At 36.3% G+C, this 27,280-nt stretch overlaps 1 protein-coding gene across 5 annotated transcripts in view; it reads left to right on the plus strand.

Moving 5' to 3' along the window:
- The window catches only part of ano1a (anoctamin 1, calcium activated chloride channel a), a 51,188-nt gene that overhangs the window by 21,984 nt on the left and 1,924 nt on the right, over positions 1-27,280 (plus strand). For 3 of the 5 annotated variants that reach the window (XM_058781363.1, XM_058781364.1, XM_058781361.1), the window contains exons 8-24: positions 1,832-1,887; positions 1,996-2,037; positions 7,372-7,436; positions 10,176-10,310; positions 11,665-11,825; positions 12,925-13,007; positions 13,822-13,890; positions 15,294-15,368; positions 15,743-15,944; positions 16,036-16,147; positions 18,712-18,778; positions 19,108-19,208; positions 20,912-21,048; positions 21,949-22,101; positions 24,073-24,125; positions 24,539-24,723; positions 24,819-24,924. In XM_058781363.1, coding sequence (XP_058637346.1) covers positions 1,832-1,887; positions 1,996-2,037; positions 7,372-7,436; positions 10,176-10,310; positions 11,665-11,825; positions 12,925-13,007; positions 13,822-13,890; positions 15,294-15,368; positions 15,743-15,944; positions 16,036-16,147; positions 18,712-18,778; positions 19,108-19,208; positions 20,912-21,048; positions 21,949-22,101; positions 24,073-24,125; positions 24,539-24,723; positions 24,819-24,924 — 1,802 coding nt within the window. Of the gene's footprint in view, positions 1-1,831; positions 1,888-1,995; positions 2,038-7,371; positions 7,437-10,175; positions 10,311-11,664; positions 11,826-12,924; positions 13,008-13,252; positions 13,265-13,821; positions 13,891-15,293; positions 15,369-15,742; positions 15,945-16,035; positions 16,148-18,711; positions 18,779-19,107; positions 19,209-20,911; positions 21,049-21,948; positions 22,102-24,072; positions 24,126-24,538; positions 24,724-24,818; positions 24,925-27,280 lie in introns of all 5 variants that reach the window. The other 2 variants (XM_058781360.1, XM_058781362.1) reach the window with 2 other exon arrangements.

Below are 27,280 nucleotides of genomic sequence, written 5' to 3' on the forward strand. Positions count from 1 at the left end.
AGTCTGATAACATGAGCAATAGTTCAAACTAGGTATAAACAGAGTCCGAAACAGCAAACGAGGGTAATCCAAGATACACGGGCAGATATCAGGAAACAAGGCAATAAACTAAATAAACTAAAATTAGACTTAGAAAACACAGAAGGGCTCCGTAATGTAGCTATCACTGGGAGAGCGATAAACGCTAGACAATACTGGAGCTAAACATAAACACAGAATGGCTCGGTAAGGCAGCTAACACTTGGAGAGTGCTAAACGCAGAACTATACTCGGCAACTAGATCAGGAACTGAATGTGTTTTATATGGTGTATAAAACACCATATAATATAATAGCTCTCAGGTGAGCGTGTGATTGGCGACAGCTGTGTGATCAGTGCAATGGATGATGGGAAATGCAGTCCAGTGTGACGTGCAACAGTCTGTATGGTGCGAGAGTCAATATGAAGGAAGGGCGACCTCCGACAGCGAGTGGACAGAAGACCTCGAACCGGATTCGTGACAGTAACACCCAGGTGAAAAACAAGTGCACTTCCATAATGTACTTAAAGTGCACTATTTTTGCGCACTAATTTTGTACTTAATATACTAAAAGTTATATTTTAGTACTTTTTAAGATAAACTTAAGATCATCTAAGTGTACTCAACTGTGCTATTTTGAGACACCATGAATATGAACTAAAATGCACTTTTAACATACTATCTTTGTATTTAAAAAATTTATTTAGTTACCACTTGTAGTACACTCTACTCATCTTTCATTCACCAGTACACTCAAGTGTACTACAAGTGGTAGCTAAATATATTTTTTTTAAATACAAAGATGCATAAAAGTGCATTTTATTTCATATTCATGGTGTCTCAAAATAGCACAGTTGAGTACACTTAGATGATCTTAAGTTTATCTTAAGAAGTACTAAAGGATAATTTTTTGTATATTAAGTACAAAATTAGTTCGCGAAAATAGAGCACTTTAAGTACATTATGGAAGTGTACTTGTTTTTCACCTGGGAAACAAGGACTCCTTAAAATAACGTGTAACCAGATCATGCCATAACTATTGCTGTCTTGCAGTTGAAGCACCTACAGTAGTCTACAGTTATACATAATATGACCAATACAACTTTAAATGTGAACAAATATTGAGCAAGCAACTCGCACATAACCCTGCCCCAAATATCCAAGGACAGTGATTGCTTGAATAGATTGGTGATTCATGAGTATGCTTTAGGGCTTTTCACACTGCGCTTAACCCTGGGTCATCGTCGCTCTAAACCTCGCTTTTAACCCTGGGTAAAGGTACATTTCTCACTTGTAATTTAGTTTCAGGGTTAGCGCTGCTTTTACCCAGGGCATGGTTTGTGCAACGTGAAATGATGCAGTGATAAAATGTTTTGCATGCATACTTAACTGACAGCCAATCGTGTGCATATTCACATCATTTTGACAGTCATGGGAACAATGCTCAATGTATAAACAGTCGTTGGTGATGGAAATTGTGATGGAAAACATGAATTGGAGTAAAGAAGAGACAGTTTTATTCTTACCTTTACTGTCTACCGAAAAGCCTATTCAGGAAAAACTTGATATACGGTCTGCAGTGTGTAATACAAAGATGCTAGAGCCATTATATAGACTGGTCATATGCTGGTATTGCTCATCCAATCAATGACACTGACATTGCAAACATTAGATATGTTTGCACAGTATGAAACCCAGGATTCAGTTTACCTGGGGTTTAAAATGACCAAACGTTAACTCTTTCAAATGTGAAAAGCCCTTTTGTGTTTAACAACACAACAATTAGCAATTGACTTGATTTGATGTTCACAGGAATCAGCAGTCTGCTGGGCAGTGGTGTCTACACAGAGGCCTACCCCTTGCATGATGTGGGTAACATCATTATTTTTTTATATTTTATGTGCACAAACATCCTTTCAATTCTCTCCAATTGATTGTTCTATTTCTTTAAGTTAATTTGATTACTTTAATTGCAGGGTGATATTGATGGCGTAAACGCTGAAACAAATGACAGAAAGGTAAGAGACATTAAAATACATACTCTTATCTTAGACTTCAGATATTTTAATCTCACACTGATTTTTGAGAAACGTATACAAACGAACCTATTCCTGTATTAGTCTACATTCACACTGCAAGCTTAAGTGATCAATTCATTTTTTTTATTTATTTATTTTTTTTGGCTGTTCACTTTGTTTTGATACATGAATATCAGATTTGAGTGTGAACAAGTCATGCTTTTGAACTGACACGCATACGCAAATGAAAAATAACAAAGATGGCACGCAGCATGCTGTCATCAGAAAGCCACTGAAGTTTGTGTTTATACATTCATTTATAAGGTAATATGTTGTGGACACCTGAAAATTTGGGCACAGGTGATAAGGAAGTCAAACACAAGAATGAGGAGCTAATTAAATATTTACAATATGACCCCTTACGTTTAGTTTGTATAGAAAAATGTTGGGGAAAAAAATATTTGAGTCATGCAAAAATGGATTTGGGACACTTTTTCCTGCAGTCCGAATGTAGAATATATTATGGTGGCCGAGAGAGCTCGACACACTGCAAATTAAGAAAACAACTTCATCAATTTGACAACACACGTGCTGCAAATGCTCACAACACAACCAAATAAGCAGTGTTGGGCAAATTACTTAAAAAAAAAAAAAGTAATTAGTTATAGTTACTTCTCACAAATAGTAACTGAGTTACATCATTATAAAAGTAACTAATTATCAGGGAAAGTAACTATTGCGTTACTTTAAAAAAAAAAAATTAAATGTCAAATAACTTTGGATGCCCCCAATATTAAATGTGTTAAATTAATGAAATGGACACTAAAAATAATAAATTATTATTATAAAACATTGTACATTAATCTACACTATTTATCTACTAACAATTAGTATCAGTCAGTCAAGCATTATAATATAATATTATGATAATTTAATAGTATATGATGATAGAACTTTAGTAATTAGAATAACCAAGGATGAATGCATATTTGTCATCAATATAAAACGCACTAAGGATTAATGAGCTGCTGGGTTCATGAATATTAATCACGTGGTCTGCGTTCGCTCGAATTGATTTGCTGAAATCAAAACGGGGATGATAATAGGTGAGCGCCAGCCAATGAGATTGTCGTTTGCGCATTAGCTCCGCCCACTACCAGAGAACCCGGCAGTTCTTAAAAGCTGAAGAATTCCAAAGGAACTCCGTTATTTTAACAGGAAAATACAACAAAGAATATCGTTTACATGTAGCGCGTCAATTCTGCATGTTATGAAAGACTCTCTTGCTCTGTATCTTTCTTTGCGTGCGTGTATGTGAGAGAAAGCGACGGCGAGTTGTGCGCCTTCACACTAGAGTTTATGGTAACGTTACATCAAATACACTGCTCATCCATTCAGATGAACTGAAAAATTTAATTCTAATAATAATATAATATAGTAACGCCACATTTTATTGTCAATAACGGTAACGGGGGAAACAGTAATTCATTTGATTACCCGTTACTGAAAAAAATAACGCCGTTAGTAACGCCGTTTATTTATAAATAAGGAAACTTGAAAATTGATGAAGATGTTTTCTTGATTTGCTGGTGCTTTTTCTATTTGCAAGTGTTTTCTGAAGTTGTAGCGCATTGAGCTCTTTCGGCTACTGTAATAATATACACAAACGCATTAAATGTATATTATTTATAATTTAAAAATGCATTTATAATGTTACGAAGTATTTTTACTTTAAGTAAATGTTATTTTGAACTTGTATAATGTACTTACTATATATATATATATATATATATATATAAGAAAAAATTTCGAAAATTAAGAAAAAGTCTATTAATATAAATAATATATTTTAATTCATTTTAGTGTTAGTTAATTTTATAATATCTTTCTTACTTTATTCTTTTTGTGACTGATTTCTCAGTTGCCAGTATTTATTATAAATGCGTGTATCATTATACGTGATAGTATGCATTATTTTTCTATCTAATGTTATTGATACATTAACATTACCAGGAATGAAATTGTGTGTGTTTGTAGAAGACGTAGGACATGCATAAACACAAACATTACAGTGACTGCAATTTTTGAAGTGTTAGACAATACACAAAAACAGCTGCCTTTGTTTGTACCTTGGGTGATAGGAGATAATGAAGGCATAATTAAGAGATTTGCGAAGCCCGAAAGGTGCCTGCTGTGAGGTTTCCAGCATTCAGATGTGAACAATCAATAGGCAATCAATATAAAGTGAGAAATTTCTCCATTCAGGTCTGTGTTCTGTGTAGAGAGAAGAGTTGTTATTATTAAATCCTCTCTACATATGTTCTCTTAAACTGTTTAGCATTTTTTTTATCAATACATTTAAATTCCCCTGAATATTTCTTGAACCCCGTTATACCTGTTTAGACACTTTAATGGCATACTGTAAGAATCTGGTAATTGAATCTCATATTGACCACTTAATATAATTAAACCCTATAAACGGGCTGCAGAATCTCGAGACCTAGCTTGTGTAGAGGAGACCTGGTAAGACTCTGGACTTGCCTGCAGCAAGCTCAGAATAATTGTCAGGTCACCAAGGCAACAGGATCATTTCCCACTTCAGCCATCTGTGAGCAGCAGTGGGTGTTGAGTCGTAGTGGGTAGTGTGGCCCTTCTCAAAATAATGTATAACAGTTATTTTCAAGAACTAAAAAAAAGAGTAAATGCTTCTTTTTTCCACAACAAACCTCGAGGGACCTTGGAGAGAGTTGGAGTTTTGGTGTGTTCACTACTGTGAGATTTGCGTGCAAATACAGTATATGCTATCTTAGTAGGTATATACGTACATCAAGTGGTTTTGTATCTTAGGTTCCTAAAAATACTAAGCAGCACAATTATTTCCAGCTGTGATAATAAATCGGCATTTTAGAATGATTTCTGAAGGATCTTGTGACATTGAAGACTGGAGTAATGGCTGATGAGGCTTTTTTCTCATGCATCAAGCAAGTAAGATTAAGCTTCCGTGTAAAAAAAAAAAAAAAAAAAAAGGCTGGTAGCTCCATTTGTTAATCCATCCATTAATGAACTTATACTACAGTAGTATTATTCAAATAAAATTCATATTGTTGTTCAGCCATTATTTATAGAACCATTAGGCAAATCCTCTATAATCAATCAGCAAATACAGGTGCTGGTCATATAATTAGAATATCATCAAAAAGTTGATTTATTTCACTAATTCCATTCAAAAAGTGAAACTTGTATATTATATTCATTCATTACACACAGACTGATATATTTCAAATGTTTATTTCTTTTAATTTTGATGATTAGAGCTTACAGCTCATGAAAGTCAAAAATCAGTATCTCAAAATATTAGAATATTACTTTAGACCAATACAAAGAAAGGATTTTTAGAAATCTTGGCCAACTGAAAAGTATGAAAATGAAAAGTATGAGCATGTACAGCACTCAATACTTAGTTGGGGCTCCTTTTGCCTGAATTACTGCAGTAATGCGGTGTGGCATGGAGTCGATCAGTCAGTGGCACTGCTCAGGTGTTATTAGAGCCCAGGTTGCTCTGATAGTGGCCTTCAGCTCATCTGCATTGTTGGGTCTGGTGTCTCTCATCTTCCTCTTGACAATACCCCATAGATTCTCTATGGGGTTCAGGTCAGCGAGTTTGCTGGCCAATCAAGCACAGTAACACTATGGTCATTGAACCAGCTTTTGGTACCTTTGGCAGTGTGGGCAGGTGCCAAGTCCTGCTGGAAAATGAAATCAGCATCTCCATAAAGCTTGTCAGCAGAAGGAAGCATGAAGTGCTCTAAAATTTCCTGGTAGATGGCTGTGTTGACTGTGGACTTCAGAAAACACAGTGGACCAACACCAGCAGATGACATGGCAGCCCAAATCATCACTGACTGTGGAAACTTCACACTGGACTTCAAGCAACATGGATTCTGTGCCTCTCCACTCTTCCTCCAGACTCTGGGACCTTGATTTCCAAATTAAATGTAAAATTTACTTTCATCTGAAAAGAGGACTTTGGACCACTGAGCAACAGTCCAGTTCTTTTCTCCACAGCCCAGTTAAGATGCTTCTGGCGTTGTCTCTGGTTCAGAAGTGGCTTGGTAGCCCTTTTCCTGAAGGCGTCTGAGCGTGGTGACTCTTGATGCACTGACTCCAGCTTCAGTTCTCTCCTTGTGAAGCTCTCACAAGTGTTTGAATCGGCTTTGCTTGACTGTATTCTCAAGCTTGCGGTCATCCCTGTTGCTTGTGCACCTTTTCCTACCCAAATTCTTCCTTCCAGTCAACTTTGCATTTAATATGCTTTGATACAGCACTCTGTAAACAGCCACACCTTTCAGTAATGACCTTCTGTGACTTACCCTCTTTGTGGAGGTGTCAATGTTCGTCTTCTGGATCATTGCCAAGTCAGCAGTCTTCCCCATTATTGTGGTTTCAAAGAACCAGAGATACCCAGAATTTATACTGTATGGATGGTCATTTATTCAAACTCAAATGTAAATATTCTAATATTTTGAGATACTGATTTTTGACTTTCATGAGCTGTAAGCTCTAATCATCAAAATTAAAAGAAATAAACATTTGAAATATATCAGTCTGTGTGTAATGAATGAATATAATATACAAGTTTCACTTTTTGAATGGAATTAGGGAAATAAATCAACTTTTTGATGATATTCTAATTATATGACCAGCACCTGTATACTGATGTTAAATATACAGGTATGGAGGTGTAGCATTTATTTAATTGAGCTGAGTGATCACTGTTTGTTTGCTTTGTGATTAATCCATTCGTTTGATCCATTCAGTGTGATTTGTGGATATGTAGAAAACACACTCATGGCATTCTTTATACACCGAGATCAAGAGAAAGAAAACAGACCCTGCTTCTCAGACTTCATCTGGTGGATTCACTGTTGAATGTTGTTATTAGAGAGGGTTGTGTATTATTTGACGTCACATTTCATCATGTTTTGACCTTCCCTTCCTTGCTTTCTCGGAGAAAACACTTCTTTTTTTGACTTAAGTGTGTTCTGGGGATCTCCGTGCAGCTATGTTGTAAATCTGCCTTCACTTACTCATATTACCTGTTGTATATTACATCCCCAGGAGCACCAAACCAAAGTCATTATATTCGAAATTACTAACATGATGGTAGAGAGAAGCTTCATTTGTCCTTTTCATCAGTGTTCAATAGAATAATCATTTATTTTTCCATTTCCATTAAACCCCTAAGTGCACTCACTGTGTATTTCAGCCATGCTGTATGAATGGATGTTGAATCGTTGTTCCAGGATGTATGTAATTTTAGTTCTGTCTTTGCAGATCTTGTATGAACAGTGGGCGAGTTACAGCATATTCTACAAGTACCAGCCCATCGGACTGGTCAGGTATTATTCTGACAATAAATGCACTGCCAGAGACAGAGACAAATGTTTGCCCTGGAATTATGAACTAGCAAGAGAGGAGATTTTAGAAATACTTTACTGATACACATTATGAAGGAGTCAGATTGTCAAAAGCCCTATTCAGACAGGATTTGTTTAAGGATACAGTGTAGCTGTGGATAATCTTTATTATCAGTTCATAAAGGGGTGAGCGTTGTCTAAAGTTTGATAACTAAGTGAACATCTGATGTCTGACAAATAACTGTTTATTACAGGGTTATAGTTAACTAAAACAAATGATTAAAAAAACATTTTCCTTATTTAAAATAAACATTGAAATAAAATATATAAAATAATATCAATAATATATATATATAAGGTATATTAGTGCTGTCAAACGATTAATTGTGATTAATCGCATACAAAATAAACATTTTGTTTGCATAATATATGTGTGTTCTGTATATATTTATTATGTGTATATAAATACACACACATACAGTATATATTTTGAAAATATTTACATGTATTTACATGTCTATTTATATTCATATAAATTATTATAAATATATTTAATATATAAACAACATATTTTTCTGAAATATATACATGCATGTGTGTATTTATATATACATAATAAATATACACGTCACACCTACATATATTATGTAAACAAAAACATTTATTTTGGATGCGATTAATCGCGATTAATCGTTTGAAAGCACTAATATACAGTGGGGCAAAAAAGTATTTAGTCAGCCACCAATTGTGCAAGTTCTCCCACTTAAAAAGATGAGACAGGCCTGTAATTTTCATCATAGGTATACCTCAACTATGAGAGACAAAATTAGAAAAAAAATCCAGAAAATCACATTGTAGGATTTTTAAAGAATTTATTGGTAAATTCCTCGGTAAAATAAGTATTTGGTCACCTACAAACAAGCAAAATTTCTGGCTCTCACAGACCTGTAACTTCTTCTTTAAGAGGCTCCTCTGTCCTCCACTCGTTACCTGTATTAATGGCATCTGTTTGAACTCGTTATCAGTATAAAAGACACCTGTCCACAACCTCAAACAGTCCAACTCCAAACTCCACCATGGCCAAGATCAAAGAGCTGTCAAAGGACACCAGAAACAAAATTGTAGACCTGCACCAGGCTGGGAAGACTGAATCTGCAATAGGTAAGCAGCTTGGTGTGAAGAAATCAACTGTGGGAGCAATTATTAGAAAATGGAAGACATACAAGACCACTGATAATCTCCCTCGATCTGGGGCTCCACGCAAGATCTCACCCGGTGGGGTCAAAATGATCACAAGAACTGTGAGCAAAAATCCCAAAACCACACGGGAGGGACCTAGTGAATGACCTGCAGAGAGCTGGGACCAAAGTAACAAAGGCCTCAAATCATGCAGTGCCAGACGTGTCCCCATGCTTAAGCCAGTACATGTCCGGCCCGTCTGAAGTTTGCTAGAGAGCATTTGGATGATCCAGAAGAAGATTGGGAGAATGTCATATGGTCCGATGAAACCAAAATATAACTTTTTGGTAAAAACTCAACTTGTCGTGTTTGGAAGAGAAAGAATGCTGAGTTGCATCCAAAGAACACCATACCTACTGTGAAGCATGGGGGTGGAAACATCATGCTTTGGGGCTGTTTTTCTGCAAAGGGACCAGGACGACTGATCCGTGTAAACGAAAGAATGAATGGGGCCATGTATCGTGAGATTTTGAGTGAAAACCTCCTTCCATCAGCAAGGGCATTGAAGATGAAAGCGTGGCTGGGTCTTTCAGCATGACAATGATCCCAAACACACCGCCGAACAGCGAAGGAGTGGCTTCAGAAGAAGCATTTCAAGGTCCTGGAGTGGCCTAGCCAGTCTCAGATCTCAACCCCATCGAAAATCTTTGGAGGAGTTGAAAGTCCGTGTTGCCCAGCGACAGCCCCAAAACATTACTGCTCTAGAGGAGATCTGCATGGAGGAATGGGCCAAAATACCAGCAACAGTGTGTGAAAACCTTGTGAAGACTTACAGAAAACGTTTGACCTCTGTCATTGCCAACAAAGGGTATATAACAAAGTATTGAGATGAAATTTTGTTATTGACCAAATACTTATTTTCCACCATAATTTGCAAATAAATTCTTTAAAAATCCTACAATGTGATTTTTCTCATTTTGTCTCTCATAGTTGAGGTATACCTATGATGAAAATTACAGGCCTCTCTCATCTTTTTAAGTGGGAGAACTTGCACAATTGGTGGCTGACTAAATACTTTTTGCCCCACTGTGTGTGTGTGTGTGTGTATATATATATATATATATATATATATATATATATATATATATATATATATATATATATATACACTTACATTTATATATACACTGTATATATAAATTTAAACTTATATAAAAATGACAAGATTATTAAAATGTTAAACTAAAATTAAGTTGAACACACCTTATAATAAAACCTAATGTATATTTAAAACATTTTGGAAAATAAATATTAAATATAAGCTGTAATTAAAATGTGTTCTTTTACTTTTTCATTACATAACATTACATTTTTAGGATGAATAAAATTGAAACATTGCACATTAAGACAGACAATCCATTACTATTCAGGCTACAGAAGAGGATGTATTCTTCCTGATGTTTTGCACATAGTAATTGTCACTTCTTTTGCTTGAATCCATTGTCTTTATTGCTCTCCTTGAAACTGCTTTATCTCTCTCAGGAAGTATTTTGGTGAAAAAGTGGGCCTGTACTTTGCCTGGCTGGGAGTGTATACTCAGATGCTAATCCCAGCAGCAATTGTGGGAGTTATTGTGTTCCTCTACGGCTGTGCCACTGTGGACGACAATGTTCCCAGGTCACTTTATAAAATTCATGTGATTTGGTTTGTTTGCATTGTTTTTGTACAAAATGTGCTAACTAGCATGCGACCCCTCCCTAAACTGTTAACAGTTACATACATAAATGATCAGCTTATTACTGTTTAATTATGTATAATTAGTTTGTCACACAATTTTGAGTGACACATTCTTAATTCTTATCTGTGGCATCGAGTTCAAACACATTCCACTGTCTCACACCCCTGAGAAACATGTTTCAGCAGCGTCTCCCAACAGCAATACATACTTTTTTGCAATGGCTTTGAACTTTGTGGGAAGATTTTTAGCGAAGTATATGCCTAGCCATTTACAAAAGTAATCACTGCTGCACTTTGCAAGAAAAATGGATGGATGTTGAAGTGTGTGGTAATTAGGGAGTTCAGAGTGGGTTTGAAATGGTGTGACTGTAATGGACTGTAATGTAGTGTATAATGAGAGTGACTCAGTGTTCGCAACGACATTCATTAATTCCACAGATGCCACTGCTGAAAACAAGCTGTTCCAAAACCTAGTGCGTTGCCTACCTAGGAAAAAAATTGAAGCATTATAGGGACACTACTTGTATGAATTATGTTTCAAAGAGTAGCCAGCAGAATTATAACATTAAATTTACTGCACATACAGAGATGAAGTTTGTGAGAAGCAGCATTTACTGTTAACTGAGGTGTTTTGACGCTATTAAAACAAAAACTGTAACACAATCACTCTGAAACAGGCAGTGCAACAGACTGTTTAGTTATTTAATTAAACTGCAGCCTTTAATTTGATAATAATGGCCATTTATTTATTTTAATTTAATTATTAGTTTACATTGAACTCCCTGCAATTCCCTCACAAACCCCCAGGGAAATCTTAATCAAATACATCAATCATGTTTAGCTGGCAGAATTAATTTTTAAATGATTGATTTTAGTTTTTTGTTTTATTTGTAATTTATTTTGAGGTTTTCTCATTACATTTAACATAATTATCGGTAGTAGTTAGCATAGCAACATGCTATAGCATGAGTGCACAGATTCTTATGCACTTCATGTGAAGATCACTATTTGCGCAATGCATACAGTTGCTGCCATTGTAAAACACTTCAGATCAGTCATCACATCTATTTAGATATTAAAGCAACTCACTGTGTTTTGGAACAAGATCTGAATAAAGAATAAATGCTTTTTCTTTCAGAAATAATAAAAGCTAACAAGATAAAAGCTAGAAATGTGAGGGGAAAAATACACTGCGGCCTTAATTAATGGCTTTACAGAGAAACATTACGGTGTCTAGGGAGACATGGAGATGTGATGTATTTCTGAAATCAGGTTTTGTTCTTTGTATACTCAGTATGGAAGTCTGTGACGAGAGAAACAATATCACCATGTGCCCAATGTGTGACCGAGCCTGCAGCTACTGGAAACTGGTCACGGCTTGCGGCACGGCTAGGGCCAGCCACCTGTTCGACAATGCGGCCACCGTCTTCTTCGCCATCTTTATGGCACTATGGGGTCAGCAGCTCTGTTCTCCTTTCATGTTCACCCGCACGCTTTGTTGCTGCTGTACACCAACTGTTGTGTCTGTACATATTGAGGGCAGACTTGCTCTGACAAATGTTGAAGAGATTTGTGCCCTGGTTTTACACTTCTCTTTAATTCCCCCCATATTCATCCCCGCTCAAATGCTGAGCTTCTTAAAAAGCTGATTATTTTGGCTAAAGCCCTAAATTTGCCTTTCCTGTTTTGATCTTCTACAGTTACAGGCTTCGGAATTAAAAATAACACCCTATGACAAAGCTACGTGCTAACTTCAGTCCTCTTTAAATGAATCAAAATTAGCTTTTTTAAGTGAACCAGAAAGTGAATCGAGTGGAAATAAAACCCAGTTCTTTTTGCATTCATACTGCTGAGCTTGAAAGTGGTAGTATAATTTGGTTTACTTCCCTTTAAAAGGGTCTGAGGTTGTTAAAATAGGTTCCCGAAAAGGTTTTTCAACCCAATGTTATAGGAGAACCTTCCATGATTCTTAAGAATAACACCTATGTATTAGTGATTTCCACAGTTACCAGCTAATGAAAGCATATTGAAGAATAGTTATTTTTGCAGTCATGCTGCTGACTTGAAACTGGACTAAAATGTATTTCTTGTTCACTTTGGTTGTGATTAGTTCTCGATCCACTTTCCATTCACACTGACCTTAAGCGAACTGTGTTCAGAACACTTCCTTAGATGGTTTCAGTTTAATTCTCTTTAAAGGGATTTACACTTAAGCTGAATTGGATTCGAACACTTAATACAAAATTAATTCAAATTATTTACAGCCTGATGTTACAGGAGAACCCTCCATGGTTCTTTGGAGAAAACATTGACCTATTAATCATTTCCAAAGTTACCAACCCTAGAAATGAATGAAATAATCATGAAAAATAATCTTGATGAGAAGAGGACATTCTTGGATTTATCTTTTTTTTTTTTTTTTTTAAAGCCTCTAAGAAAGTACAGGCTTCATTTGGAGCTATATTAACTGAGAAATCGCCCTCATCAGCGCTGAGCTGATCAATATGTATAAATGTGGGTTTGTTAGTGAAGGTTTCTGCTCTGTGTCACATAGCCACCATGTTTATGGAGCACTGGAAGAGAAGGCAAATGAGGCTCAATTACATCTGGGACCTGACCAGCTTTGAAGAAACCGAGGTCAGTCACACACACCCATGTTGACCAAGAAAAGTGTCAACATAAGACATTTGATGTATGTGTTGATAAGATAATTATGTGGGTTTATGTATGTTTTGTAGGCGTGCTCCATTATTTCCTTGTATAAACTTGTATTATCCTGAGGCTTGGGTGTAAAGAATTGAAGATGTCTTTTTTTTGTCGATTCAGTGCCATGAAATCAAACTGTTTTTTCACTGTTTGTTTTTTTGTCCTGTTTTGTATAGGGGAAACAAAAGGTTTGGAATCGGTTCATTCACAGTATTAACTAATTTATTTCCTTCCTAACCTTACAGTTGCATTTTAGTACTAACATATTCTTCACATTATCTTAAAAGTCGTCTTCTAGCATCGTCGTCACGTTCTTGCTTGTGTAAAGTATTCCACCAGCACTTATCTATCTATCGGTCTGTTGCTGTGGAGGTCTGGGAGATTCCTGTTCTCTCTTCCTCCGGCCTTACAGGTCAAAAGCTGCTCACTTTCCTTTCGGCAGTCACAGTCTTTCCAGGCTTGCCACTGTTTATGTGGCTAAAATAAACAGGAGGAACTAATAAAACCTAAAGCTGCTGAATGTGGAAAGGAATATGTATATGTGGTGCTGAGAGCTTTTGGTTTTAAGGATTATACTTTCACTGAATGTCACTGTGTTGCTATTACCAGAATTTCTGTTCTATTCACTGATCATGCACATGGCTGCTTTTGGCTCCATAACCAGTTATCTCTTTCCACTGTTTTTCACTTTTAAACTGCTTTAAGTCCTGTATATGTTGGGAATTGCTTTCTCTGTTTTTCCTAGAGTCAACCGAGAGCAGAGTACGAGTTCCATGTCATGAAGAAGTCCTTGAAGAAAGACCAATCCCCAAAGGTAGGTCTTTATGAATCCAAGCTTCAGATGAAAAAAAAAAACCTCACAAACTCACCACTCGCTGACCATCTGCTGCATATTGCAAACAGAACTGCCAATTGGATTTACACAATTTCTGAAAGTCAGGGTGGTTAACATCTCCAAAAAAAAAAAAAAAAAAAAATTATTAATAATAATACTTGTTTACAACACAGCTAGTACAATTATGTATTAAAAACACCCTATTTTTACCCTACATTGTTATGACAGTTAGGATTTAAAGTAATATATTGCAGTGTGGTTCGATTTTGTAGTTCAATTATATAGTATTGTATTATATTTTAATATATTTTTTTAAATGTAATGAATTTTCATCAACCATTACGCCAGTCTTCACTGTGTCACATGATCCTTCATAAATCAATGTAATATGCCGATTTTGTGCTCGATTATTATTTACTTTTGAAAAAAAGGTTCTTATGTTGAAAACCTTTGTTCTTATTATCAGTGTTGAAAAGGTTTTTTGCTGCTCAATATTTTTATAGAAATGTTTTAAATAATAGTGTATCGTGGTTTCTACAAAAAATATTAAGCAGCAAAAACTGTTTCCAACATTGATAATATCATGAAATGTTTCTTGAGCACCAAATCAGAATATATTAAAATGATTTCTGAAGGATCATGTGACACTCAAGACTGGAGTTGTGACTGCTGAAAATCAGTTGTGCCATCACCGGAATAAATTATATCTTAAAATATACTGAAAAAAATGTTTTTTTAATTGTAATAATGTTTAACTATATTACTGTCTTTTCCATCAAATAAATGCAGCCTTGGTGAGCATATGAGACTTTAAAAAAACATTAAAAAGAAAAAACAAAACCGTAATTATTCCAAACTTTTGACTGCCAGTACTGCCACATGAAATAGCAAACTGTTGTTTGTAATTTTACATGTTGATTAATAGGCCCCTTCTTGTCCAAGTGGGTTGTTCTTGGCTAGAATAATCTACAATGTGGCCCAGACCATATGCCGATAAATAATTTTGGCTTAATTTGTAGTGTCTGGCACAACACAGGCAATGCTGATTCTAGCAGTATTTTTGTCTGTTGACTTATGCATGCCATCCTTGCTATCATAAGGATGTCTGGATTATTGGGTATTACGTATTATGCGCAGTAGATTTTGACCCAGTTGCAGTATACTGAATGTTATGTGACAGCACAGCTGTGAAGCATGTCTAGGGGCTTGTTTTTGCTCTGCTCGTCTTGACCCTCTCTATCCCTTTGGAGGCCAAAGCATGCTTGAGGCCTGAATTTACACATTCGATTTTTGACCAAGTTCCTGTTGCAAGATGTAAGTGTTAGGGTGTGTCTGGATTATGTGTTCTGATCTCACATTTGACAATTCATATCTTTTTCTAGGCAGGAAATGTGAAGCTGACATGTAGAGACAGAATGCCAGCATACATGACTATTCTCGTCATGATGATCTTTTTGGTAAGACCTGATTTATTTATTTATTTTTTATTATAAGGCTGTGATGTACGTAGGTTTTTTAATATGACAATAAATGAAAGGACTTTAACTCTCAGAACATTTTTTAGTAGTTAAATGTACCCTATTTTCAACAACCAGGCAATTTATTTTATTTTTTGTAATCACATGAGCAGACAAATACTGCTCACTTTATTATCCCTCTATTATCAGAAGTTTTCAGTTGCATAATAAAGTAGTCTTGGTGACTTAGACCTGGCTTAATTGCATTGGTTACCAATAATGTTGTCTTTTGCATGATGCTGTATCCAATTTGTGTCGCTAAATTATTTGATAAGTCACTTTTCTTATTGTGTTTGTTTGTGTGCTCAATGCAGATCTTTGTGACCTTGGCCATCGTGTTTGGTGTGGTGCTATACAGGGTCTCCATTATGACTGCCCTGCACATGAGTTCCACTCCCACATTCCGCACTAATATACGGGCCACCGTTAAAACCACTGCTGCTATCATCAACCTCATTATCATCATCATAATGGATGAGGTCTATGGAGCAATTGCACGTTGGCTCACTGTTATGGGTACGTCTGGTTATTGATTTCAAGACATTTAGTTTTCCAAGTTTGTTGCAAAACATGTTTACAGAACTTGCTGTTGTTTTCAACCTATCAGAGGTGCCAAAAACTGACAAGAGTTTTGAGGAGAGGCTGATCTTCAAGACATTCGTATTGAAGTTCGCAAATGCATTTACCCCTATTGTGTACCTGGCATTCTTCAGAGGCAGGTGAGAATATTGGTACCAAGGAGTCACTCTGAAACTGAACGGAATCAGATACTTGGTTATTAACAAATCTACAATAGGATTTCCATTTGTTAGAGGGACAAGCTCTGTTTCCAAACCTAGTGAGCTGCCCTGCTGTCTAAGTGACTGATTTGGAAAGTGCAGTATAGACAGCTGCTCCTTACAGATAGTGCTTCTCACATGAAAAACATGAAAGATTTTGATGTTACAGTGTTGCTAAGCCAGTAGATTTTGGATAAAATAATAGAGACTGGGAGCAGGTGTGGTGTGTTAGGGGTTATGTGGGTAGTCTTAATGTCATTAATTGTGCATATAGGAAGGTTGGACCATTGCAGTAGTCCTGTCTGGAGTTGAACACAGCCTTGAAAAGGAATTGGCCAGCATGCTTTATTCTCAAATCCATGTATCTGGATGATATGTATCAGCGATTGTTGTGTATACTGAAAAGTAAGTAAGAGTAAGGGCCCAAATACTGAGCCCTGGGGTACCCCCATGAATAGCTGATGTGATTTAAATCCTGCTCACTTCTCAGATACCTTATAAATAGTAGAATTTGATGATTTACACTTGCAGACATATCCAGCAGAATGAAGACAACTAATCTAGAGGCAGCTTTTGCCAGCCGCGGGGCTTTAGTGACAAGGTCTCTGATTAATTTCTGCTTTTGAGTGTCTGGTTTTGAAAAGACTTATGCTACTCATTTCACCAGGAACCTTCGATTCCTGCCATTTTCTCTCTGAAGTTTGGTTTCACGAAGAACATCAGATGTTCAGGGGTTAGTGGGCGTTTTGCGCAAACAGTCCTGGAGGAGAGAGGACAGATGCTGTCTAGACAAGATGTTCAAGTGTATTTAAATGCGTTATTTACATAAGAGAGGAGGAGCTTTTAGCTGGGTGAACAGAGGTGGGCGAGCATAGAAACAAGTACGAGGGAGTAGAGGTTATGTTGAAAGAAAACCAGTGAAGAGTGTGCAGCAGGCAAGGTGGAAATCACGAATGGGCAATGGAGTAACAAGGACATTGTCTGTGGTACAGTTACTTGTGTAAATGAGGCCCAGTAGGTTTCCTGATTTGTAAGTTGGTAAATTGTTGAGGTCAAACAAGGCTAGGAGAGCTTAGAAAGACACAGCATGAGGCTTATCCCGGTGAATGTTTAATTAACCAAGAACCACAGCTAGGCTGCCATCTTCAGGGTAGGAAGATAATACCGCACCCAGCTCTTCTGAAAAGTTCCCCAAGCTGACATGTAGGACGATATATAACAAACAATAAAATTTGGTTTTAGTAATTGCATGTAATTCAAAGGTATTATTGAGAGCTGTCTGATTTCTTTACTCCTGAATTGCAGTTTGATTTGATGAGTAAGTTGCAAAGAGCTGACAAATTTGTCATGTTGCATTGTCTTTTGCATCTGAAGGAGGGTTGTATGCATGGTGAACAACAATCAACACATAAAGGAGAAATTTTTTTTAGAAATAAGTGCCTTGCTGGAGTCCTTTTTCATTGGACGAGCACAGGTACACTTGCAGATCATTACATAAGTTAGGTCTTTAAACAAGGAGGGCTTCACATGTTAAGGATAGTTTGAGTGCATGAGTTACCAGCAATTAAGTGAAAAAAAACGCCTTTTTAGATGAACTATACAAAGCATATAACTTCGCTCAACTTTGTCACTTCACTAACAAATTGTCACCTGAAGTTGTCACTGCTCACTAAAAGTAAATGATGGCTTGTGGCTTTGCCACTGTGTACCTTTAGAATTTGGCCAAAATTAGGTATCGTCATAGTATAAATTAGGTATCATCCTTGCTGGAATACACATGGAAAAAAATATAATTGCGATTTTTATTTATTTATTAATTTAATTTCACAATTCTGACTTTTTTTCTTGCAATTGTGAGATTTCATTTCACAATTTTAACTTTTTCTCTGAATTCTGAGTTTACATCTCGCAATTCATGTAATTAAAAAAAATAATACAGGTAATTGAAACTTTTTATCTTACAATTCTTTCTTGTTTCTTGAATTTGTGAGTTTTTACCTTCTAAGATAAAAGTCCAAATTGTGATATATAAACTCAGAATTGCAAGAAAAAGTCAGAATTATAAAATAAAGTGTCGCTATTACCTTTTTATTTTTTTATTTTTTTAACTCCTGGCAGAAACAAGCTTTCATAAACACCAGCTTGGACCATCATCTTTGAATTTCTGTACCCCTCCATGCTGGTTCATACAAAATAGTGCTGGCTTGGATCCACATCTGTTCTTTTAGCCAAAAATGCTGGTCTACCTGATTGACCAAGGAAGTCCTGCTGAGTAGACTGTGAAGAAGCTGGGTGGAGACACAAAAACATCAGCATTAAAAGCACAACATACATGTGACATACAGTATGCTTCTGACCAATATAATATCGCTCACTAGGTTGTGGAAAAGAGCTACCCCCATCCCCCCACCCCCCTTTAGTGTACTTTTACTGTAATGTCTATTTTGTGAATCTTCACTTGTGCAGTGGCTGGTAAACACAGCCATTGACCACCTTGTATCCAATTCCTCCAGAATCATTGGACGCCCTGGCAAATATCTCTACGTTATGGGGTCTTACCGAATGGAAGAGGTACATATCTAGCATTCAGCTTCCTCCTTTTATGTGTGTGTCATTGGTGGTTGGTGCTTTTCAAGAGCGGGGAGGCATAAGCCATAAAATTGATTTCACAAAGATAAATGATGAATCTCATTGACCAACTGGTGTACATGTGTATGTATAAGCAAAATCCATTCTTAACCACACACTGTTCTTGGAGTCTTGTACCCACATCATCATATGAAAAATAACTTGACAGATTTTCCTAGTTACCTCACTCCTGATGACTAACACTTTCGGAGGTGTGTAGCCAGTCAACTCCATAGTAACTGACTGAAATCTCTCTCTGTTTCACCCTGCAGTGCGCCCATGCCGGCTGTTTGATGGAATTGTGCATTCAGCTCTGCATCACCATGCTTGGCAAACAGCTCATCCAGAATAACCTGTTTGAGATAGGCATTCCGTGAGTAGCACATTTGTAGATGAAGGAAATCTGATAAATTCCCACTGTGCATTATAGGTGTGGTGTGCATTTCTAGACATGATGGCTTTAGGGAATAATTGTACTTTGACGAGAGCATTGTAAATACCTGCCATGGGCGTTCATGAACTGACTTTGCTGACCTTGCTTGCAAATACATATTATGTTTCTCTTGGACAAATGCAAATATACTGGATTGTAAGCACATCTCAGGCAAATGCCTCTGAAGTTAGTACATGGTAAAAGAAATACACGAGCAGGTTTCCAAAGTTTTTCCACATTTTCGGGGAAAATGTGCAGAATCCGTGTCTGAGGTCACAGTTTCTGGGTCCAAATGTTCCTTCAGATCCCAAAACCAACTCATGGTGTGCTGTACTACCAAAAAAATCATGATCCTAATACTTACTTATTATAGCAAAATCTTAGCTGGCCAAACAATGGTTTCATTTTTATATTAAAATATTGGTCTCTGGGATGCCATGACATAGATAGGCTACTGTATACTGTGCCTGTGACGTGAGGTTCAAATTATTTAATAAATGTTAAAAGAATACAAATACAACAACAACAAAAAATATATAATATATTCATCACATCCCAAAGTTTTTAAATCCGTTCACTGATATGTCTTACTTTGTGTAATTTATTTTCTGCTTCATCTTATGCATCTCTTTTGCCAAATTAACATTCTTTATTATCTATTTTAACTTTGATTCCATATGATCTCTGTAAACACACAAAGAAATTTTATGGAAAGTTAATTTTATGGGAATTTAACATATCAGGCTTTAATATTATAAGCTAGCCATTAATAGTTTATATTATTAAGTATAATTATAAACACATAATTAGTGGTTTCATTGAGGAATTAATCAGTGTTTGTGAATTCCCATGAGTCTGTGAACTGAACATGTCTCTTCTCAGTCACCGTATTTAGCCAAAGTACAAATATTTTTGCTGTTGAAATTATTGCTGTTTGTTACTAACTATCATTATATCAATGCATATAAATGTAAATATATATGCTTTGATAAATAAAAAAATTTAATTTTCAATGAGAAAACGTTTAAAAATTCCTTGAAAGCATAGTCCACCAATAATGAAATTTCTGTCATCATTTACTCACCCTCATGTTGTTTCAAAACTGTGAGTTTGGAATATTTTGAAGAATTTCCAAAACTATATGGTCACCAACATTCTTAAAAAAGTATGAGTAAAAGGTGACAGAATTTTTGTGTTTGGGTCAAGCATTCCTTAATTTAACTTCATTTTGCATTATTTTTAATCAACTTGCTGCTCGGTTGAAATGATTGTTTCTCTGATTGAAAAAAAAAAAAAAAAAACCTCTTAAGCCATTTTAGAGCAAATACATAAATATCTAATCATTATAGTTTACATGTAGTTATGTAGTTTTAGGTGAAGTTATGCTCTCATTAAGTAGAGACCGTATGTGCAGGTATACAGTATTTATGTTGTAAACAGGGCAAAAAATACAGGTATCTAATTTAGGTAAATCCAATTAGCCAAAATACTGAATAAACAACACGGAAGGTCAGCTCACAACAACATTGTGAATGATGTCCATTCGGATTTAAATGAGCACATCATGTAATAGATATGCTTGAGTTTCACCAAATTAGTTGCATGCAAAATCCACAGTGATTATTAATGTATCTGTGCCACAGGAAACTGAAGAAAATGCTCCGACAACGCAAGATAGACAAAAAGCATCAGGAGGAGCTGAACAAAACGCTTCATCGTCACGAGAAGGACCACTTCCTTGGGCCCTTTGTCGGACTCAACCCAGAGTACATGGAAATGAGTGAGTCACTACACACTACGCGCCCACACACACATACAGACGTATAAACATTTGTTTTTATTCTCTCCTGGTCCTGCTGGCTGTTTTCCGCACTCTTGTTGGAACACGGCATTATTAAAAATGTATTGTAATTATAAATTCCCATTATGAATGATTAAATTCACACTGTCCACAACCGCTAATTGAAATGTCTAAACACAAGCAGACAGATTTATACACCACATCTGTTCAAAGCACTGCTATATGAGAGTAATTCATCACCCTAGATGGCGTGCATGGTAAACAGGGTAAATGCACGTCCGTTCTGTGAAGGATCTGCTGCAGTGTTATACGTGGAGTTGGTGTGTTACCGGCCCCTCCTCTCCTCTCCTCTCCTCTCCTCTCCTCTCATCTCATCTCGCCTCATCTCTGCTACAGCGTGGGATGGACTTCTGCTAAGAGAGAGGCATTATGGGTCCAAAGGGGGGCTGGCAGAGCAGCGTGAGATTATGAGCTTTAGTTCTGGCTTGAATTCATTAATAACATCCCACCCCCTCATCTACCATCCTCCATCTATACTTTTATCCTCTATCCTTCTATCTCTCCTGTCCCATTCCTCCATCTCTGAGATGGCACTATACCCAATCTCCTCCTGAGACCCTAAACTAGTAGCATTCAGAAGCATCAGCTCAAAATCACACATAAAAAAATTAATTAAAAAAAAATACAATCCAAGAAGGACTGAGAAGGATTTTACTCTGTGGGCGATTTGTGTTTTTTGATTTTTAACGTCCTAAGACCAAGTTTCCCAGCATACCAACATCTGATGTATTTGATGTGATAAGATGTTCTCAGTACTTCTGCGAGTTGACATCGGTGGAACCTTCTATGGAAGTGTTTTTGTTTCTTTTTCTTATCTAGTCATTCAGTTTGGGATGGTGACCTTGTTTGTGGCCTCCTTTCCGCTGGCTCCCCTCTTTGCTCTACTGAACAACGTCATTGAGATCCGTCTTGATGCCAAAAAGTTTGTCACGGAGCTGAGAAGGCCGATTGCTGCAAGAGCAAAAGACATTGGTCGGTATCTACACACTGATTTTCAGTACATTAACAGTTTTTTTGCTTAGCAGTGATCTTTATGAGATACATAATTATAGCATTCCTGTAGCTCAAACAAAAGAGCATGGTGCTAACAATGCCAGGGTCATGGGTTCGATTCCCAGGGAAAGCATGAACTGACAGAAATGTAAGTCATTTTGGATAAAAGTTTCTGCCAAATGTATAAATGTAAATGTACGTAATAAGATACTACAGATTATATATACTCTCAAACTTTGGATACTTAAGAAAAAAGCCCTTTTTTAATAGGACCTTTTTATAACCTGTGATATATTAAAGCAGTATCACGCAAGCAAGTGTACTGTTTTTTCAAATATTATCACAATTTGAAAAGCGATATTATTTTTGTCACAGAAGCTGAATAAAGTTTGTCTTTTTCATTAATATTAAGTGATATTTCAACAAAAGCAGTTACAAACAAAGCCACCGCAGAAACGTTGAGTTTCTCCACAAGCAACTACATTTTGCTAGCATTTCGTTATTAAATTAATTAGTGTTTTTGCATGTAGTTAAGTCAATGATTCAATGACTCATTCATAAAGACCCATTCACTTGCTTTGTACCTGAACAAATCAGTCATTTTGAATGGATGGCTTGAATGTATGATTCACTAAGACTCTTTAGTGACACATGGCAGTTTTGCAGTGGTTTTAAACAAAGTTAAAAGTATTGTTTGATTTTATTCACAATTTTATATTTCAAACATTAATCTCATAATATTATTTGTGCATTTGTCACTTACGGCATCAGTCTGTTTATTGATTACATTGAAGAATTTTGTATAAAAGTTGACAAATATGTTTAACGAGGTTAGAAAACAAGTTGCCCTTATAAAGGTAAAAAAAAAAAGCCCCTGGAAATCGAATTAAGAGGTAAAATAGGACACTTTTATGGGAAGGTTTATTTCTGTTACTGATTTGGCCTTTCAGATGCAAAGGCCTGATGTCACTTTAAAGTGATTTCTTGCATAACGTATTTCCAAAATAATGTACTGTATCACCAGGAAATATTGGCTCTGAAAAGACAGATTCTTGAAATGGTTATTTCTGGTCATCTGCTTATCTTTGGAGGAGACAGGGCATGTATTGACTGTAGGTGGCTAAACCTATTTGTAAAAACAACTAAAATTCTAACATCAACAACAATATAATTTTATTATAATAGCTAATGAATACAGTAACACTGGCAAACATTTAGGCAAAAATCAGCTACAATATAAAGGTAGATATGTCAGGTCAGTGTCAGGTCAATGCATGTTGATTACTCATGTTGATATTGGGGCAAGCTGTCAATGCAACACTTTGGCTCATTAGTTATGCATCACTGTTAGCAAATGCTTGATGCGTATGCATTTATTTATTGTGCCAACATGCTTTGTGTTGTGACAGCATGCCCTGCTCTGGGGTTAGTGTATAGGTCATTGTGTGGTAATTGAATTTTCTGGTCAATAATGGAAATGTTCATTCGCTTACTTGTAGCCAAGTCTAAAGGTCTTAGTCTATGTATACACAAACGTTTAAAATGGTCTTAATTTTGAGGAAGAGAAGAGGGCAGATGCATGTTTTTATTGCAATACTCTGAATTTAGTCCTAGTGACAAGCATTTATCACCACCTAGTGGTAATGTGTGGTAATACGTGTCTTCATAGCTGAATCTCACAATGTCAAGAACATGGTTAAATCAAAAGAAAAATATTGAAATAAAATATTTTGAAATGATTTTTTCCTTATATTTTGATTTAAGAATATTATTATATTTTTGAAGAAAATAAATTGTATTTTTAATTATTTACTTATTTTCGTGACTATTAAGAAATGACATTCAGTGTAACACAGCAGTATTTAGTCACTGTAAATATAGCAACATTTAAAATACACATCATGTGGAATCTAATGTCTCTTGTCTTTTGTTTCTGTTTGTTGTCTACAGGAATCTGGTACACTCTTCTCAGAGGAATCAGTAAAGTGTCCGTCATCGTTAATGTAGGTTTATAATTTTGTGCATTTGTTCTGAAACAAATAAGATATGTGATGTACCTGCTTTGTATATTCTATGAAGTTGTACTTCTCAACATTGATATTAGTAGTGCCAATATTAGTATTAATTAGTGGCAAATGCCACTGCTTTTTTTGCTCCTACAATATAAGTCCTACTCGTTCTGTAACATTTTTGCTGTGAACATGAACGAATCATCTCACCTATTGAGCACACAGAGGTGTGCTATTACTTTTCCTAGTGATCTGACTGATAATTTTCAGCTGGTGGATGATAAAATATGTGAAAGAAATCCCATAGCCATGGAGCTCAAGCCATTACTAGAAACCAGAATATGATTGAGACACAGGACCAGTTAGCAAGGTTTGGAGAAGGCTAAACCTCCTGTGTCACTCTTCAGGCGTTTGTGATCTCATTCACCTCTGACTTCATCCCACGCCTGGTCTATCGGCACATGTACAGTCCAGACGGGACTCTTCATGGCTTTGTCAATCACACCCTTTCATACTTCAATGTTAGTCACTTCCAGCCTGGCACAGAGCCCATGGAGCCGATGCACCTGGGATACAAAGTGGAGGTTTGCAGGTACTTGGCTTGATTTGCACTAAAGAGCGTCTGGCTGGTTTTTCTAATGCGGTGTATGACTGTGTATTATATTCATAATGTTTACATATTCACAGATATAAAGATTATAGGGACCCTCCATGGTCTGCCACGCCATATGAGTTCTCAAAAGAATTCTGGGCCATTCTGGCGGCCCGATTAGCTTTCGTCATTGTCTTTCAGGTCAGTCAAAACCAAATTCATCAAATATCAACTTTTTTTTTTTTTTTTTTTTAAATTGTGAATTTTACAAAGAAATGTCCAGGACATAATTTCAACTATAATAATAATAATAATAATAATAATAATTTGTTGTTGCTGTTGTTTAATTAGAAAAAAGAAAATTAATTACATTCAATTATTAAAATGCTCCTAACTCGTAATTCTCACACTATTACAGTAAATACACAAAACATCATCATCCAGATGCCCATTTTAATAAGTTGTGACCATTATTAAAATTAGTATAAATTAATTTCAGCTACTACCATGATTCCATGATTAGTATACATCTATTCTATACTAACGTATTAATATATATATATATATATATATATATATATATATATATATATACAGTGGTACGGAAAGTATTCAGACCTCCTTAAATTTTTCACTCATTGTTATATTGCAGCCATTTGCTAAAATCATTTGTTAATTTTTTTTTTCCTCATTAATGTACACACAGCACCCCATATTGACAGAAAAACACAGAATTGTTGACATTTTGCAGATTTATTAAAAAGAAAACTGAAATATCACATGGTCCTAAGTATTCAGACCCTTTGCTCAGTATTTAGTAGAAGCACCCTTTTGATCTAATACAGCCATGAGTCTTTTGGGAAAGATGCAACAAGTTTTTCACACCTGGATTTGGGGATCCTCTGCCATTCCTCCTTGCAGATCCTCTCCAGTTCTGTCAGGTTGGATGGTAAACGTTGGTGGACAGCCATTTTTAGGTCTCTCCAGAGATGCTCAATTGGGTTGAAGTCAGGGCTCTGGCTGGGCCATTCAAGAACAGTCACGGAGTTGTGAAGCCACTCCTTCGTTATTTTAGCTGTGTGCTTAGGGTCATTGTCTTGTTGGAAGGTAAACCTTCGGCCCAGTCTGAGGTCCTGAGCACTCTGGAGAAGGTTTTCGTCCAGGATATCCCTGTACTTGGCCGCATTCATCTTTCCCTCGATTGCAACCAGTCGTCCTGTCCCTGCAGCTGAAAAACACCCCCACAGCATGATGCTGCCACCACCATGCTTCACTGTTGGGACTGTATTGGACAGGTGATGAGCAGTGCCTGGTCTTCTCCACACATAACGCTTAGAATTAAGGCCAAAAAGTTATATCTTGGTCTCATCAGACCAGAGAACCTTATTTCTCACCATCTTGGAGTCCTTCAGGTGTTTTTTAGCAAACTCCATGCGGGCTTTCATGTGTCTTGCACTGAGGAGAGGCTTCCGTCGGGCCACTCTGCCATAAAGCCCCGACTGGTGGAGGGCTGCAGTGATGGTTGACTTTCTACAACTTTCTCCCATCTCCCGACTGCATCTCTGGAGCTCAGCCACAGTGATCTTTGGGTTCTTCTTTACCTCTCTCACCAAGGCTCTTCTCCCCGATAGCTCAGTTTGGCCGGACGGCCAGCTCTAGGAAGGGTTCTGGTCGTCCCAAACGTCTTCCATTTAAGGATTATGGAGGCCACTGTGCTCATAGGAACCTTAAGTGCAGCAGAAATGTTTTTGTAACCTTGGCCAGATCTGTGCCTTGCCACAATTCTGTCTCTGAGCTCTTCAGGCAGTTCCTTTGACCTCATGATTCTCATTTGCTCTGACATGCACTGTGAGCTGTAAGGTCTTATATAGACAGGTGTGTGGCTTTCCTAATCAAGTCCAATCAGTATAATCAAACACAGCTGGACTCAAATGAAGGTGTAGAACCATCTCAAGGATGATCAGAAGAAATGGACAGCACCTGAGTTAAATATATGAGTGTCACAGCAAAGGGTCTGAATACTTAGGACCATGTGATATTTCAGTTTTTCTTTTTAATAAATCTGCAAAATGTCAACAATTCTGTGTTTTTCTGTCAATATGGGGTGCTGTGTGTACATTAATGAGGAAAACAAATGAACTTAAATGATTTTAGCAAATGGCTGCAATATAACAAAGAGTGAAAAATTTAAGGGGTCTGAATACTTTCCATACCCACTGTGTATGTATGTATGCATGTATGAATGTGTGTGTATATGTATATGTATATATATATATATATATATATATATATATATATATATATATATATATATATATATATATATATATATATATATATATATATATATATATATATATAGTGCTTTTGTCATTTTTATTAGTTGATGGTTATTTATATTTCTATTTGGCTTTTAATTGTAATTTCAGTAATTTTACTGAAACTTTATTTTTAGTTATTTGCCCAAGTAACATTTATTTTAAGTTTCTAATATTTTAACTTTATTTTAATTAGACATTTTCTTTAATGGTTTTAGTTGTTTTAGTTGATGGCAATA

The sequence above is a fragment of the Onychostoma macrolepis genome, chromosome 07 (genome assembly GCF_012432095.1).
Source record: "Onychostoma macrolepis isolate SWU-2019 chromosome 07, ASM1243209v1, whole genome shotgun sequence".
NCBI lineage: Eukaryota > Metazoa > Chordata > Actinopteri > Cypriniformes > Cyprinidae > Onychostoma > Onychostoma macrolepis.